A 16,113-nucleotide genomic window follows, 5' to 3' on the forward strand; every position below is an offset into this window, starting at 1 on the left:
AGCTGAGAACTAAGAAGGAACAGCCACACGGCAGTCCAAAAGAACAGCATCCTAGGCAGAGGGAACAGCCAAAACAAAGGCTTGGTTGAGAACTCCATAGCTCTAATTCTTTGGCTTATTCCCACTTGATCAACCAACCAAAACGGGGGAGAAGACACTACTTCGTCTTTATGTGTTCACATACTAAGCACAGACTTTGTACCAGGCACAGTACCGGGTGCTGATACAAAGATGAACAAGAGGTTCCCCTTTCTCAAAGTCTGCCGTCCAATGAGGAAGGCAGGTAACAGAATCAGGATGGCCCCATCAGAAGTGAGAGCATCCCAGATAATCAGTTCACATTCTGAAAAAGTCAAGCAGATGATTAATACTTCTGCTGCATTATGATGTGAGCAACTATTCTTGAAACTATGCATCATAAAATTACTTTGTATTTCCCTATGGCCCTGCCAGCTCAGAATATTGGGATTTTAGGGGACATATTTGCACCAAGGGATACTGGGTCTGAGATACTGCATAATGACTATACTTTGGGGAAATAGCTTCCTCATAAAAACTAATGTGGACAGAGCACTTAGATTCACCTGGTTTGGTCCGCAATTTTATAATGTTCACAATGTCCCTATGAGGAAGGGATTCCTATTATCTGCCTTTTTTTTTTTTTTTTTCAGATGAAGGAATAAGAGCTCGGTGAGGGGAAGGGACTTTCCTGATGTCATTCAACTCAAACGTGACAAATTCCCATCTCTGTCTGGGTTTGGAGCATCAGTTCTGGTGCATGCACACTGTCATGAATTGCTTAGCGATATAATTGCTGGTTGCTGCAATAGACCCTTATGTCTTCCCATCCCAATTATCCACCTGGGTTGTCTACACCAGCCAGATCTACCTGCTTCTCCCTCCAGGGGCTCTGTAGATGGAAAAATGGAGAGGAGAGGGTTCCTTGTTTGTACACTTGGGAAAAAGTGAACCAAACCCAGACTGTCCGCTACTGGCTGTCTCTACTGGGGGAGGGGCGGGGCGGGAGAGCAGGTGTCTGGAGAGGACCCCGGTGCAGGGCACAAAGGGTTGGGCCCAAAGCTTAGCGCCTTGCTCCCTGCCCACCTGCCAGGGAAAGAGAAATTCCTGGGGCTCAGGATTCAAAGTCTGAGAAGGGGCTGGATGAGGGAGGGGGTGCAAACTGTTAGTCAAGAGGAAGTAGTCAGTCTGTGGCCACTTGCATGGAGTTGGGATGCCTTCTGTTACCCGTAATGAATTCAAAATCAGTGGCTTGAAAAGATGAGCTGGTCACCTGGAGACCGCAGGCTGGCCAGTGTGCAATGTAAAGGACCTTCGCTCTCCCCTGCCCTAAGCCTCCTTTTATTTTGGGCTTAGAGTGAGTCTGTGCGCCTGTCTGATGGTCTCTGGGTGTGTCCTTCAAGGAGCGTCTTTCCTCTGTTTCTCTGGCCGGCTGGCTCCCTCTCCTCCCGGAGGCCTCCCCTCACTCCCTTGTTCCCTCCCTCCCTCTTGTGCTGAAGCTCTTGGCCCAGGTCCCTCAGCCCAGGCGAGTGCACGCGGAGGACGCAGGAGAGGTGAGGTCACGTCTCCCTTGAGCCCTGAGCCACTGGCTTTTCAGAGCCTCACCAGGAGCCGGCAGCCTCAGTCCCAGACCGCGCGGACCCTGGGCTCCTCTGCCGCCGGCCTCGCCCATGTCTCAGTACGACCCCAGCGCGGACTTCAAGAGGGCTCTGGATAGCAGTCCAGAGGCCAACACCGAGGATGACAAAACCGAGGAGGACGTGCCCATGCCCAAGAACTACTTGTGGCTCGCCATCGTCTCGTGTTTTTGCCCCGCGTACCCCATCAACATCGTGGCTTTCGTCTTCTCCATTATGGTGAGTGAATGAGGACCTGGAGCAGCCAGGGAGGGGAAGACTTGGGAGGCGTTGCCAGAGCGCAGGGGACCCAGCGCGCTCTCCTCTGCTCCCTTACGCGCCGCCTGCCGCACCCCGGGTTTTCGGTCCTTTGCGCCTCCTCCTCACTTGTCTCAGGCTCAGCACTCTGCCCTCAACCACCAGCGCCTCCACTGCGCTGCCTGTGGCGCCCGGAGCCCCGACCCAGCCTCTCCCAGGCCGGCTTTCCACCTCCTTCCAGCACCCATCGTGCACTCTGCCCAACCCGGGGAGTTCTTCCGTGGACTCTGCGGCTTCTTTCCCTGCCTGCCTCCTCGGACTTTCGCAGGCACTGGTCCGGTTCTTCTCAACCTGCTTTTCTAGAAGCTCAAAGTCACCACCCTTGCAGGCAAAAGCCCGCCCCTTTCTCTGAGTGCACGGGTTCCATGGCCCCCTCAGTGCCGCGTGGGATCCCCCTCTCCAGCGCGAGGCACTCTTTTAGCATACAGTCTTTGCTCTGCTGAGCCCAGGGCGCCTCCCCGGCCACTTTCTGGAGGTCCCCAAGCGATTTCCGACGCCCTCTCCTTGATCCTGGTCCCATGCCGTCTTAGGCAACCCCGTTCTCCCGGGCAACAGCTCCTTCTTCCTTCTCTTTACGCCAGCTCCCCTCCTTGGCATCTCCCGCAACCCTTCCGTCCTTTCTTTCCAGCGCGCCCGCTCGCTCTCAAGGCTTTTCTCCAGCGCCGGTTTTGCCCCTCTCACCTGCAACGTGCGCCCGGGCCTCTCTTTTACTCTTTCTGCCCCAGCACGTTGCAGTTCTTCCCTCGTTTGCTGCGCGCGGACCCTATCTCCGCCTCTCTTGGCGTCCCCCAAGGGCTCCCAGGCTCCCCTCCACCGCTCAGTCCCGCGCTGGGGGCGCTCCAGCTAACGCACTGGCGACTGGGCGCGCCCTCAGCGCGTCCGCCTCTCGAACGCGCGCCTCTCCCGAGTAGTGGCTGTTGGTCTTCAGTCCGCTCTCCCAGGGCTCGGCTCCGCAGCCTCCTTCAGCCCCGGTAGGAACTCCCGGACGAACCCTACCAGGAGGGCGGCATGCACCCGCGAGGCCCTCGCCTTATTGACTGGAGCAGCTGGCCCGGGGGTGGCGGCGGGGTAAGGTTCCGACCGGCGCTGTCCCGGGACAACCCTTGCCGCGATCTCCCTCCCCAGTTAAAGACCGAGAGAGTCCGATTCGGCTCAGGGAAGATCGAGAGTCACTGCCCCCTTCCTCCATTCAGGTCCCCCCACACTTGCCCACGGGTGGCACCATATTTGCCTCGTTGGTGCAAAGACCTCATTTGTACGCGCGACCCTCCCGTCCCCAAACCCCGTTTGTCCGCACCAACATGCAAGCATGCCACCGCTTCCGTTCCGACTGCCTGGGTTCAAACCCCAGTTCCGACCGCTGACTAGCTGTATCATCTCCGGAAATCACTGCATCTCTCTTCAGTCTTTTTGTCTGTAAAATGGGAAGAATCATAGCCACGGTTTCTTGAGGTGGTTGTATTAATGATTGTAAAACGCTTGATGCGGTATTCAGGATGATGTTATTATTAGATCTTTACTCAAATGTCACTTCCCGAGGCCTTCCCTAATCCTGGTTTCCAATCAAAATCCCTATAAGCTCTACTCCCCTGACCTTGACGTTTTCCCCCTAGAGCACTCCTCTTCATGAGATAGATTGATTGATTTCTTAATATACTTACTGTCTATGTGCCCTCCTTAGAGTATAAGCCCTATGAGGGTAGGAGTATTTGTGGGTGTTTTTTGTTGCTGTATCTTCGGCACCTAGGAGAGAATCTGGCAGGTGGCAGATACTCCATAAATACACGAAATGAATGCAAGCATGAGTGAATGAATGGTGTTAATGGATCATGACGTCTGCTTCACTCCTGCTGCCCTGTTCCACAGACTGGAGCCAGGAAAACCTTGGTATCAGGTTCCTGAGGACCAGCCAGCCAGTTTCCTCTCTTCCTTCCTCACCAGAGATATCCGGTCTTGGGTTTTCTGCAGCAAAGCTAGAGAGGATGCTGCAGCCAGATTCTCCAGGCAGCAGCAGACACTCTGGCTGGAACTGGTGCCCACACTCCATCCTGATTTATTAATGAATCAGCAGCCCGTTTGCCCCTTTCCCATAGTCAATTATAAAACTGCCTGCAAAGGCTTTTTCCTTCATTGATCTGAGATGAGCTAACACTCCAGCTGGTGGTGACAGGTTGGATACTAATGATTCCACTTGGTGTGTCTGGTGGGACAAGACTGGTACATGCTTTGAATGGAAACCTCTTTTTTCTGACCACCCTCTTCCCCATTTCTTCCCTCAAGACTTTTCCAACAGTTTTATAGCAAGACACCACTCTCACGCCAGAACACAGACACTGGACTTGGAAAGTTGACTAGAGGCCAAGTTTCACACCTTCTTAAAGACTTGGTTTCTTCATCTAGAAAATGGGACTGTGAAAAGCATTTTTTGTTGTGCAAAACTGTCAGAAAGATGGAACAGGATAAAGCATGTCCAGCTCCCAGCATCGGGCTAGGTATGTGCAATAATCTTTGCACAGATGGATAGATTTGGAGCCTGGGAACAACATATGTCACATATGAAAACAAAAAGATCATCAACTAAGTGAAACCCAAATTCTGAAGAGCAGCCCACACCTTCCCCATCGCACACCCTCTAAGGTGTTTTCCCACTGACACTACGCAGATCTGGGCTTGACACGTTTCATGATAAAGATTCCAAAATCCAAAGAATAAAGAGGAAGAGGAAGGGTGTGTAGGAAGAACGGGGCTGACCAACCCTGACAGCTGTGCGGCTTGCCTATGGTGTCTTGTGGGGTCTGTCTCTTTTCAAGTCTGACTTACCTGTAATTTGTGGTGGTCAGGCACACCGTTACTCAGTGTGGTGCCATTCCCCATGGAGGCATTTAAAAATGTTGGGGAGCATCTTTGGTGTCACAGTGCCTTGGGGCCCTACTGGCATTTATTGAAAAGGGCAAAGAGTACTAATGTCTTGCAGTGCTGGAGTCTGTCCTCCAGTGGAGAACGGACCTCACCCAGACATCAACGACACCCCAAGCAAGAAACACTGCAAAAGAATGCAGAGTGATATAAACATGACTGTATGGGAAATACTGATAAGGCTCAGACAACTAGTTCCCAGAACTGTAAAAAGAACCAGCAATCTCAAAACAATGAGATCTTTATTTATTAAACCAAGCCAGAGAAGACTTCTATAAATGACCAAGTTGGAGTAGATGCTAGGGAATAAGAAAAGTACTTTGAGAAATATACATCGGAGAAGAATGTTCTTCCAACTGTGGGCATCTATGGTCTTGCGCCACCCCGTGTGGAGGTAGGGAAGTCCTGCAGGTTGGGGGGCAGTCAGTGCCCTACAGATGAGAATCGGTACAACATGGCTTGCCGTACTGGAACTCTGGTGGGTTGAGCATTGCCAGTGGCAGAGACACGGAAATCTTTGCCTCTCTATTAAAAGTGTATTTAAACTCTACTCAATTTCAGGGATGGGTATCTCAAGAACTTCTCCCCAGGCTGGGCCACTTCTAGCCCATATCACATGTTCAGGGAATTTGAAAATGGCATCCCTTCTCCATGCAGATGCAGCCCTGCACCAGGGCACATGGCTTAGAAAGTAGAGCTCAGCCTGGCTTTCAAGCCTCATTCCCCATGCTCCCTGGTTATCTCTGTTTATTCCATATGAAAGGAACTCCATAATTTCCATATGGCATTTGATTCAAAGAAAGAATGTTGGTTCATTCAACAAATATTTACTGAGCACCTACTATACACCAGACTCTATCCCAGACATTGACATACTCTCTTAGCTCTATCAAGGGGTAAATAAGATCAACAAGGTTTCTGCGCTCTTAGATGAAGAAGGAGAAAAGTTCTAAGCAAATTGCAGGAGTATTGGCAATTTTAGATTGAGTTCACTGTCTGTTGGTTGTGTACACGGAATTTGCTACCTGACTCAAGAGACTGAAGTTGAGTCCACGCTGAGCCTCCATTCTAAGGAGGTCATGATACAATCATCTGCACAGCTGAACCAATCTGGTCATCCTAAGTGTGGATATGAAATAGCCAATGACTTTGGGCTGGATAATCTATAAGCCTTCTTTCATCAGAACAACTTTTCCTTCGCACTTACAGAACCTGTCTAGATACCAAGCACTGGGGTTCAAATCCTTTTCCGCCATCTGCTGTTTGTGATTTCGTGCCACTGACTCAATCTTTCTGAGGCTTGGTTTTTCAGCCCTGCAAAACGGGGGTCATGATAGTACCTACTGAAGTATAGCCTTGGAGACTGAATGATAAATGTTTTCATCCCATTGCCTAGGACGTTGCTAGAACTCACTAAGTATGATGATGATGATGATGGTGATGATGGAGATGATGATGATGGTGGTGATGATGGAGATGACAATGATGTGTGTATTTCAGGGATACAAGCCATTGCCTTTTCCAATGGCAGCTTTCCTCTTTTTACTGAGACCAGAAAATTCAGTAAGATCAAAAGCAGTGACAAGAAAATACGTCACAGGAATAAATAATTGTTGTAGCCTAAAAGTAAATATTAATGCTAAACTGGGATGTGTACAAATAAACAAGGAATATGGAACAGGCCTATTTTTCTCCACTCCCTTCTGCAACCACTTAAAATGATAGTAAGTGAATCTGAAAGAGTACAAATATCCAAGGACATATTAGGAGAATAGGTGAAGAGAGGAGAGAGGGGACAACATCTTGGAACATGGAAAATGGTTAGTTGAGCATTGACTTGACCTTGTAGAGTAGATAATACTGAAATTTAAATCCTGCAGAAGGAGGATCCAACAAGAATAAAGTCCATTTACCTTGAAAACTCTAGAAAGGCTCAGAAATTGGAGATACCAATTGATGATATCACCTCTGAAGCTAGGAATAAAGAGTAGGGTTGAAGAGTGGAGGAGTCTTTGAAAGTCTGTTTAAGAAGTTATTATTACCAGAGATCATCAGCCAGCCCCTGTGGTAGGCACCTGACAGAAGAAGGAGATTTGCTCTCTGGTGAGATTGAACAGAATGGCACCAGATACAGCTGAGGGTAAAGTCAAGGTATCATTGAACAAGAAAGGCTCTAGCCCCTGTCCCCACTTTGTACCCTGACCCTGGCATCCAGGCAGGAGACTGGAGAATTTCTCTCCAACAATGGGATCATACCAAAAGAAAATCACATACAGACAGAAACATGTAGAAATTCACCAGAGAAATGATGAAAGCCCCACCCCATCATACACATTGCCCATATGTGGACAAGCCCCATCCTCATCCACAGAACTTCCAAGAAGTTTTTCAATGTCTTACTTTCAAATAGGAGCAAGCAGTGGGAGGTTATCAGATGTTTGAGAAATTCTTCTGCATTAAGAGACCTGTGGTTTACAGGAGAAATTAAGTGTAAGGAGATAAATAGTGCCAAAAGCAGAAGAAAGGTTAAGGGTAGCTGATGAACATGATGATGATGGTGTCCACAAAAAAAGAACAGACTGGGGAAAAAATAAACCAGAGAAGCAAAACAGAGATTTGGGGAATTTAAAAATGAGGGCTGATTTTAAAAAAAAAAAAAAAAAACAGCAGACAGATTAGAAGTCAACATTGAGGGAAGCTCAAGGAGATAATACAAAAATCAAAAAAGATGGAAAATGTGGAAGCAACTCAAATGTCTATCAACAGAAGAATGAATAAATAAAATATGGTGTACACATACAATGGGATATTATTCAGCCTTTCAAAGAAAGGAAAGTCTGACACATGCTACAATTTAACCCTTGAAGACATTATGCTAAGTGAAAGACGCCAGCCACAAAGGGACAAATACATTATTCCACTTACGTGAGGCACCTAGAGTAGTCACATTGATAGAGACAGAAAGAAGACAGTGATTGTTAGTGGCTAGAGACAGAGGGGAATGTGGAGTTATTGTTTAATGGGTACAATGTCTCGACATGGGGAGATGGAAAATTCTGGAAACAGATGGTGGCTATGGTTGCACAACAGTGTGAGTGTACTTAATGTCACGAACTGTGCCCTTAAAAAACAGTTAATATAGTAAATTTTATGTCATATATATCTTACCACAACTCAAAAAATGAGGAAGGAAATTTTCCTCCCCCAAAAGATAGAAATAATCAAGAAAATTTGAGAATTGTTCCCAGAAATCCAACATCTAATCAGAAAGTTCATAAAAGGGGCACCTGAATGGCTCAGGTGGTAAAGCGTCTGCCTTCGGCCCAGGTCTTAATCTCAGGGTCCTGGGATCGAGACCCACATCAGGCTCCCACCTCAGTGGGGAGTCTGCTTCTCCCTCTTCCCCTCCCCCTCCCCATGCTTTCCCTTTCTCTGTATCTGTCTGTCTCAAGTAAATAAATAAAAGTCTTTTTAAAAAGAAAAAAGAAAGTTCAAGAAAATCCAAACAGACAAAGAAAACTGAAGGGAGGAAATTATTAAATAAATAATACAGGAAAAATGTCTGGAACAGAATACTTGAGTTTCTAGATTGCAAGAATCCCTTGATACCCAATAAAATGAATGAAATTATATGTGTACCAAAGCACATCATCATGAAATTTCAGATATTTAAGGGTAAAATTTCTCTTGAATCCCACAAACTTATAAGAAAAAAAAATATGCCATGGATGCATTTGTAATGGCTTTGGAATTCTCATAAGTAACGCTGAAAGTTTTTTTTTTTTTTAAGATTTTATTTATTTGGCAGAGAGAGGGATAAAAAGAGAAGAAACACAAGCAGGCAGAGTGGGAAAGGGAGAAGCAGGCTTCCTGGGCCACCCAAGTGCCCCAGTAATGCTGAAAGTTAAGCAGTGGAACAATGACTTCAAAATCCAACCGGAAAATTATTTCCAACCTCCATTTAGACCCATCTGAGCAATCAATCTTGGGAGAGAAAAGAAAAAAAGACATTTTCAGATAATCAAGATTTAAAAAAAAAAAATCCGAACATCAGCAGCAACAAAAAACTACCTGCCATATATCTTTCCTCAGAAAGTTACGGGAGGATGTGCTCCCCCAAAACAGAGCAGAAAATCAAGGAAGAGAAGGACACAGGATCCAGCAAAAAAGGTCCAACACAGAAAAGAGGCGAAGGGAAGTCCTCCTGAAAACAAGGCAATGGGTCTCGTAAACCTGCAGAGGATACAGTGGATAATGGATCCATGGTCTGAAAGCCACTGTCAAAATCCATTATCTGGTCATGGGCTGGCACAGTAAGCTACAGCCCCACCCTGTGCCTGACCACCCCTGCTCTAGAAAACAAGGTTTGTGGTCAAAAAGAAAGTAAATGTCCACAGGATGAAAGACAAACCAAAGCGACTCTTCTTTCCATCCGACCCAGGCTCCACTGGGGTCGGCTCATCCATCCAAACTATATTTCCTTTTTTTTTTTTTAATTAAGATAGATTTATTTATTTATTTGACAGACAGAGATCGCAAGCAGGCAGAGAGGCAGGCAGAAAGAGGTGGGGGGAAGCAGATTACCCACTGAGCAGCGAGCCCAATGCAGGGCTGGATCATAAGACCCTGAGATCATGACCTGAGCCAAAGGCAGAGGCTCAACCCACTGAGCCACCCAGGCGCCCCCCCCTTTGTGATTTATCTGTTATAAAATTCTGTACATGAAGCTCTGATGAGTATTAAAATGGTTCCAGATGATAAAGACGTTACCTGAAGTATGCCACTGTTGGAAATTTCTGTCAGAGACACATGCCGATTTTCTAGATGCGCATATCATCCAAACTGCTGCTGCTTTCTCAACTACTACATGGCAGAGGGTGGCCACTGACATTTGGTACTTGGGAATCTAGAATTCAAACTGCTGTCGGTAGAGACTAAATCTATTTCAAGATACCAATCTGTGTGTTCCTATTTAAAAAAATACCTTTTTCCCCCCTTTCAAGTTCCTATGTAAATCCCAGTTACTTAACATACATGGTGTGGACTCTAGTGATTCAACACGTCCATACAACACCTGGTGCTTGTTACAAGTGCCTGCCTTATTCCCCATCACCCATTTCCCCCATTCCCCCACCCACCTCCCTTTCTTTTATTTTTTTACCTTTTTTTAAAAATTTTTTTTAAAATTTCTTTTAGCGTAACAGAATTCATTGTGTATGCACCACACCCAGTGCTCCATGCAATACATGCCCTCCATAATACCCAGCACCTGGCTTTTACTTTTTTAGAGACCGAGCGAGCCCGCATGTGCGCACAAGCATAGGGGAGAGGGGCAGGGGCAGAGGGAGAGAGAATCTTAAGCAGGCTCCACGATCAGCGCCTCCGCAGAGACAGAGCCCAACACAGGGCTCGATCTCATGACCCTGAGATAATAACCGAAATCGAGGGTCAGACCCTTTACTGGCTGAGCCACCCAGGTGCCCCTGAAAATACATTTTAAATACCATTTTAATTTACTAATAAAATGATATAATGGCTGTGTCATAAGCTAATGTGGGAAATATAGATAAAACAAGATTGGCTGCTAATAGTGAAACTGGACTATGGGAACAGGAGGAGTCATTATATTATTTTTTTTTATTTATTTATTTGATAGAGAGAGATCACAAGCAGGCAGAGAGGCAGGCAGAGAGAGAGAGAGAGGAGGAAGCAGGCTCCCTGCTGAGCAGAGAGCCCGATGCGGGACTCGATCCCAGGACCCTGAGATCATGACCTGAGCCGAAGGCAGAGGCTTTAACCCACTGAGCCACCCAGGTGCCCCAGTCATTATATTATTTTGCTGATTTTTTTTTCACGTTTAAAAAATTCCATGACATTTTTTTTTTTTTTAAAGGAAAAGGATGGGGCCCCTGAGTGGATCAGTGGGTTAAGCCTCTGCCTTCAGCTCAGGTCATGATCTCAGGGTCCTGGGATCTAGCCCTGCATTGGGCTCTCTGCTCAGCAGGAAGCCTGCTTCCTCCTCTCTCTCTCTCTACCTGCCTCTCTGCCTGCTTGTGATCTCTCTCTCTTTCTCTGTCAAATAAATTTTTTTAAAAAATCTTTATAAAGGAAGGAAGGAAGGAATGCAGGAAGGAAGGAAAAAAGAAGTCCGGCCATAATCTGTCTCCCAAAGTGATCAAACACTGCCCAGATAACAACAGCAGCCATTAAATGAGCTGGCAAAACGGGGCCATGGATGAGGTGCAGTTCGTCATTAATTAGTAAGCAAATAATTTCTCACTTATAATGTATGAATTTTAATGATAACTTTGGCGGAAACCTGCAAATAATTATCAAGAGGAGACCAGGTAGGAGGACTCATACCCCAGAACAATGCTTCACAAACTTTAACCACTTGAGGATCTTGTTAAATGCAGATTTCACGCCTCTTTCAAAGCTCAGCTGGAAAATCACCTCCTCCATGAGGCCTTTCTTGCTTGCCCTTACCCCGGGTTGTGCCCATTATACTCTCAACAGATTTCTCTCAGGGAACCTTTACTTCCTTGCACAAATTTGTGTATGTGAACTCCTTGAGGTAGCACTGTGGGCCTCATCACCTAGCACAATGTTGAGCACATGGTCAATAAGAAACATATTGAATGAATGAATGAATGAATGGCTATGAAGGCCCAAGTTTGTTCCTACCTTTATCTCTGAGGATTCCCCTCCCTTCCCAGCTGTGTTCTGCATTTCTGCCAAAACTTTTTTGAAAAATACCCAGGAGACCCAGGCTAAAGCCACGGGTCCCTGAGAGGTTGGCCAAGCCTTTGTTCCTGATGATAACTTTCCAGGCTGTTCTAGAGCTCACGAACATCTTCACGCTGCCATCCAATGGGTCCGTGTTTGGAAATTGGTCTTTCTTCTCCATGTGCTAGGCCACGGGATGGATGACACTCTTCAGTGCAGAGCTACTTTTCCAGAAATGTGATGCCTTCAGAGTGTGAGCCTGAACGTACCTGAAAACGTCCAGTTACCTCAAGTTCAAGAAGACAGTCTTTCCAACACCATGCTTCTCAGACAACTGGTTCTACCCAATGTTACAAAGTTTTGCCAAAAAAGGGGTGGGATGGGGGAGGTGATGCTATTGAGAAGTCAAATGCTGAGTTAAGTAAAAGTAAACTGCTTCCTTTCCTTTGGGATTTCTCGAACCTTTGGCCAAACACTGGGCGTTGTGGCTCTTCAGGGGAACAGTATAACACAGAGCATTTATTAAGCATATTGCCTGGGATCCTTTGATTCTAAGGCTAATACACCACAAAGCACATTTTGGTTAATACCATTCTTAATGATTGTGGTTCTCGGTCTTAATGGATTGAGACACGTTGATAGGGAGCTATGGCAAGGAGCTCCATCCCTAACATTCTTACATTATAGACCTACCTCTCCCTGCGTTCTTCCAATGGAAGTTTGTTTTTTTTTTTTTTTTTAAAGATTTTATTTATTTGACAGACAGAGATCACAAGTAGGCAGAGAAGCAGGCAGAGAGAGAGAGAAGAAGAAGCAGGCTCCCCGGTGAGCAGAGAGCCTGATGCAGGGCTCCATCCCAGGACTCTGGGATCATGACCTGAGCTGAAGGCAGAGGCTTTAACCCACTAAGCCACCCAGGCACCCCAAATAAGGGTGAACAACACAAGTATTTTTAATGGGTCTCCCTAGCCGAACTTCATGCTCTTCTGCCTTCATTCTCTTTTTCTGTAGGTGAAATTCAGAAAGTCACCTTTCCCTTTCCTTTACTCTTTATATGTCCTATCCCCCTGCACTGAAGGTGACTTTCTGTATTTAATGTCCTCTTCTCGTAACTTCATTTGATCTTTGTTCCGGATAATTTTGGTAGTATGCTATTGCCATTATCAACACCACCACCATCATCATCATATTGTCCACATGTCCTTACTTCTCGAAACATCTTAATATGGACACAGTTTCACTTTTTCCTTGCAAATTCCCAGGGAGGTATGCAAGAGAGCCGTCTGTCTGCCCCATGTATCCATGAGGAAGCAAAGCTCGGAAAGCTGACATGGAACAATGTGTAGAAATGTCGAATCACCGTATCATACACCTGAAACTGATATAACACTGTATGTTAATTATACTGGGATTTTTTTAAAAATAGAAAAGAAAGAAAGGTGACCCTAGTAGATAAAATTAGACACGACAGTCCTTACCCCATGGAGTTTAGAGTCTAGTCTCTTAAGGATTATGTTCAGGTGGCTATGCCTCGCCCTTTGCTAGGAATACAGCTTTGATGTTCTGAAAGCTTTCCCTTTTAATAGATCTGCCCCACCAATAGAGGAAGCATCATATAATGCTCTCAATCAAGTCTGGCAGAAGTCCTCTCTAGCGTTTTGTTTTAATGATAGGCAAAAGGACAATTCCCACTTGTCCTTGAAGATATTTATGGAGAGGCATGGCCCAGAAACACAAGAAGGAGAAAGATAGGCATGAATGAATGAAGTATTGATGGCAAGGAATTGTGCCTCGTGGTCTGCAAGCCCCATCTCTGAACTCCCGGCACTACCTTTAGGCACAGAAACTTAGGAGCAAGCAAAATCGAAATGAGAAATCCCAAAGTCAGCTGAAAACTCAGACGTTGTTACTAAAGAGCCCAGGTCTATCAAGCTGTTTTGATGGGAGCCTTGCTATGGAGGAGTTAGGGGTCCAAGACAATGCTGATCTATCTAAAGAGTTCTTACAGCTGAACAAAAGTATCTGAGGCTGTGCTCAGGCATTGATGTTAAGTCTGTATAGGTATGTGAGTCTGTGTGTGTGTGAGACAGTAGAGAGACAGAAACAGAGAGGCACAGAGAGATACACACACACAGACAGACAGAGAGGTAACCTCACTTCCCATTGCCCAAATACATACTAGAGATATAGGGACGGTGAAGAGGAGTATGGTTTTGAGAGAAGAGGTGACTTTTGTTTTTTCAAGATTTATTTATTTATTTGAGATATATAGAGAGAGTGCCTGAGTGCAAGAACAAGCCAGGGGAGGGGCAGAGGCAGAGGGAGAGGCAGACTCCCCACTGAGCAGGGAGCCCAATATGGGACTCAATCCCAGGACCCTGAAATCATGACCTGAGCCAAAGGGAAATGCTTAACTGACTGAGCCACGCAGGTAACCCAAAAGAAGACGTGTCCTATAGAAAAGGGAACATGTTCTAAAATTAGGATTTAGGTATGGGCAATTTAATAGATCAAATCATAGCAAACAAAAATTTTAAATACCATACTGTTTTCCATAGAAAGCCCACTTTTTTGTTCTGTCCCTCAACCACAGAGAGGGTACCTGATGCTCCTGAGGTAAAGTTCTTCATGCTTTTAGAGGTCACGTGGCTCACAGTATCTCCCCTTGAGCCACTCTCTCTCTTAGATATCTACCAACAAAAAGAAATGGACTCTGGCAAGAATGTCTTCATTCACCTCAACATCCCATGAGCCCCCAGAAAGTCCCTTCCATATTTGTGCTTGATTGTGACAAAGTCCAAAATCCATTTTCAATGAGAAGGAAAACAGAAGAGGCAGGGTGAGTATGGCCAAAGACAGAGAAAGCCCAGGTCACCAGGCTTTTCTTCCAATTACAGCATCCTTGGTCCTGGCCGCCATGGTAGGAAGCTGGCTGGGCAGCATGTAGCTCTGAGTTTCAAAGAGAAAAGCCAGGAAAAGGAATTCAGATGGGAGAAGAGAGCTTTAAGACAGCCCAGAGAAACATCACTCAAATATGCCTGGTCCCCCTTGGAGGAGATGCCACAGGACGTGGGAAACCTCTGGCCACTTGTCAAGGGTAGGAAGTGGGGGGCAGTTCTCTCAAATTCATTCACTCATTCAACAATGTTTGAATTCTATGGACCAGACATTATGGTGACCCTTAATACAGCTGACATTTGGGGCATCTGTGGGCTAACTCATCCTCTAACTAGAAGAGACCTACATGCTGGGTCAGTGAATTAACCCCACTTCCCCTCAAGATTTCTGAACCGGTTAAGAAATAAGACACAGGAAACAAACAGATGATCTGTTTGCAGAATGTGGCTTCAGATCCACAGCCAAACAGACCCACTCTGCCCCAAACTGGGCACAGGACAACCACAGCTTTCACTTGCTTGTTGAATGACACAGTCAAGGTCTTGGCTCTCTAGGAGCTTGTCTTAGTGGGAGAAGACAGACCATACACAGGCTAGCACATAAACAAGATCATTTTCAGAGACTGGTAAGAGAAAAAACTGTGAAGAGTTTATTCTGTGAGGAGAATAAACAGGGAAATATGACCAGTGGTGGCAGGTGGTGGAGAAGAGATTCTGCTTTAGAAAAGGATGGCTGAAGGATGAAATCAAGCCAACCATGGGAAAAGCCAGGCAGAGCCAGGCAGTGCAAAGGCCCTGGGGCTGAGTAAGCGTGGTATAATCCAGGCACATGCGTGAGGATATCTAGGTCATCCACTTAAAATGGACCTAACTCCCCCAGGAAGGAACCCCAGAATAGGCCACAAAATGGAAAGCTAGGGCTTCTGTTACTCGGGTTGGGGTGGGAGGTCACACAAGACCTCTTCACAGACCATTACTGTGCCTTGGCCTCAAGCCAAATTGCTCCCATATGTGGGACCAAATTATTGGTTTACTTTTACTTCAACCTTCATTCCAAATTAGAACAATCACTCAGAACTAATTTGGTCACTGAGGAAGCAATACCCATTTTTGCCTGGGTCCCAGTTTCCCTAGGCATTCATGACCTGTGAGTGCAAACACATGACCGAACAACAGCCCAGGCTTCACTTGCTCTTGCCGCTCCCTGCTACATCACCCCCTCCCCCCGCAAAATTCCTTTCTGTATTTCTGAGAGGTGTTTCTCACGTGTTCACACAAAACCGTAATGCGCCAACTGTTAACACCAACAGGGCCTGGCAGCTGCTTCCAGGGGACACTGGGGTAACTATCAAATATACCTCCCGAGCTACTTGTGAGCCCTCACATTATCTCTTGCCTGACACCACCAACTTCTCTGGCCTCCATCATTGGTCCCCCTGGTCTTTTGCACCTTAAGGTGCAAAAGCTCTGTCACCAGGCCTTCCTTCCTTAAAAAAAAAAAAAAAAAAAGTGTACAATTCAAGTGATTTTTAGTATACTCACAAGGTTGTGCAATCATTATCAGGATTTAATTCCAATAAATTTTCATCACCCCAGAAAGAAATTCCATACCCATTAGCATT

The 16,113-nt window shown here is 46.1% G+C and overlaps 1 protein-coding gene across 1 annotated transcript in view; it reads left to right on the top strand.

The window, feature by feature from the left end:
- Nucleotides 1-1,511: 1,511 nt before the first annotated feature.
- TMEM233 (transmembrane protein 233) overlaps nucleotides 1,512-16,113 on the top strand; it is a 37,825-nt gene continuing 23,223 nt past the window's right edge. Inside the window, exon 1 of the mRNA XM_004753335.3 lies at nucleotides 1,512-1,874. Within this exon, the coding sequence (XP_004753392.1) occupies nucleotides 1,689-1,874 (186 nt within the window). The 5' untranslated portion in view covers nucleotides 1,512-1,688. The remainder of the gene's footprint in view (nucleotides 1,875-16,113) is intronic.

Source organism: Mustela putorius, unplaced genomic scaffold (assembly GCF_011764305.1).
Source record: "Mustela putorius furo isolate JIRA1106 unplaced genomic scaffold, ASM1176430v1.1 tig00537248_pilon_pilon_pilon, whole genome shotgun sequence".
Lineage (NCBI taxonomy): Eukaryota > Metazoa > Chordata > Mammalia > Carnivora > Mustelidae > Mustela > Mustela putorius.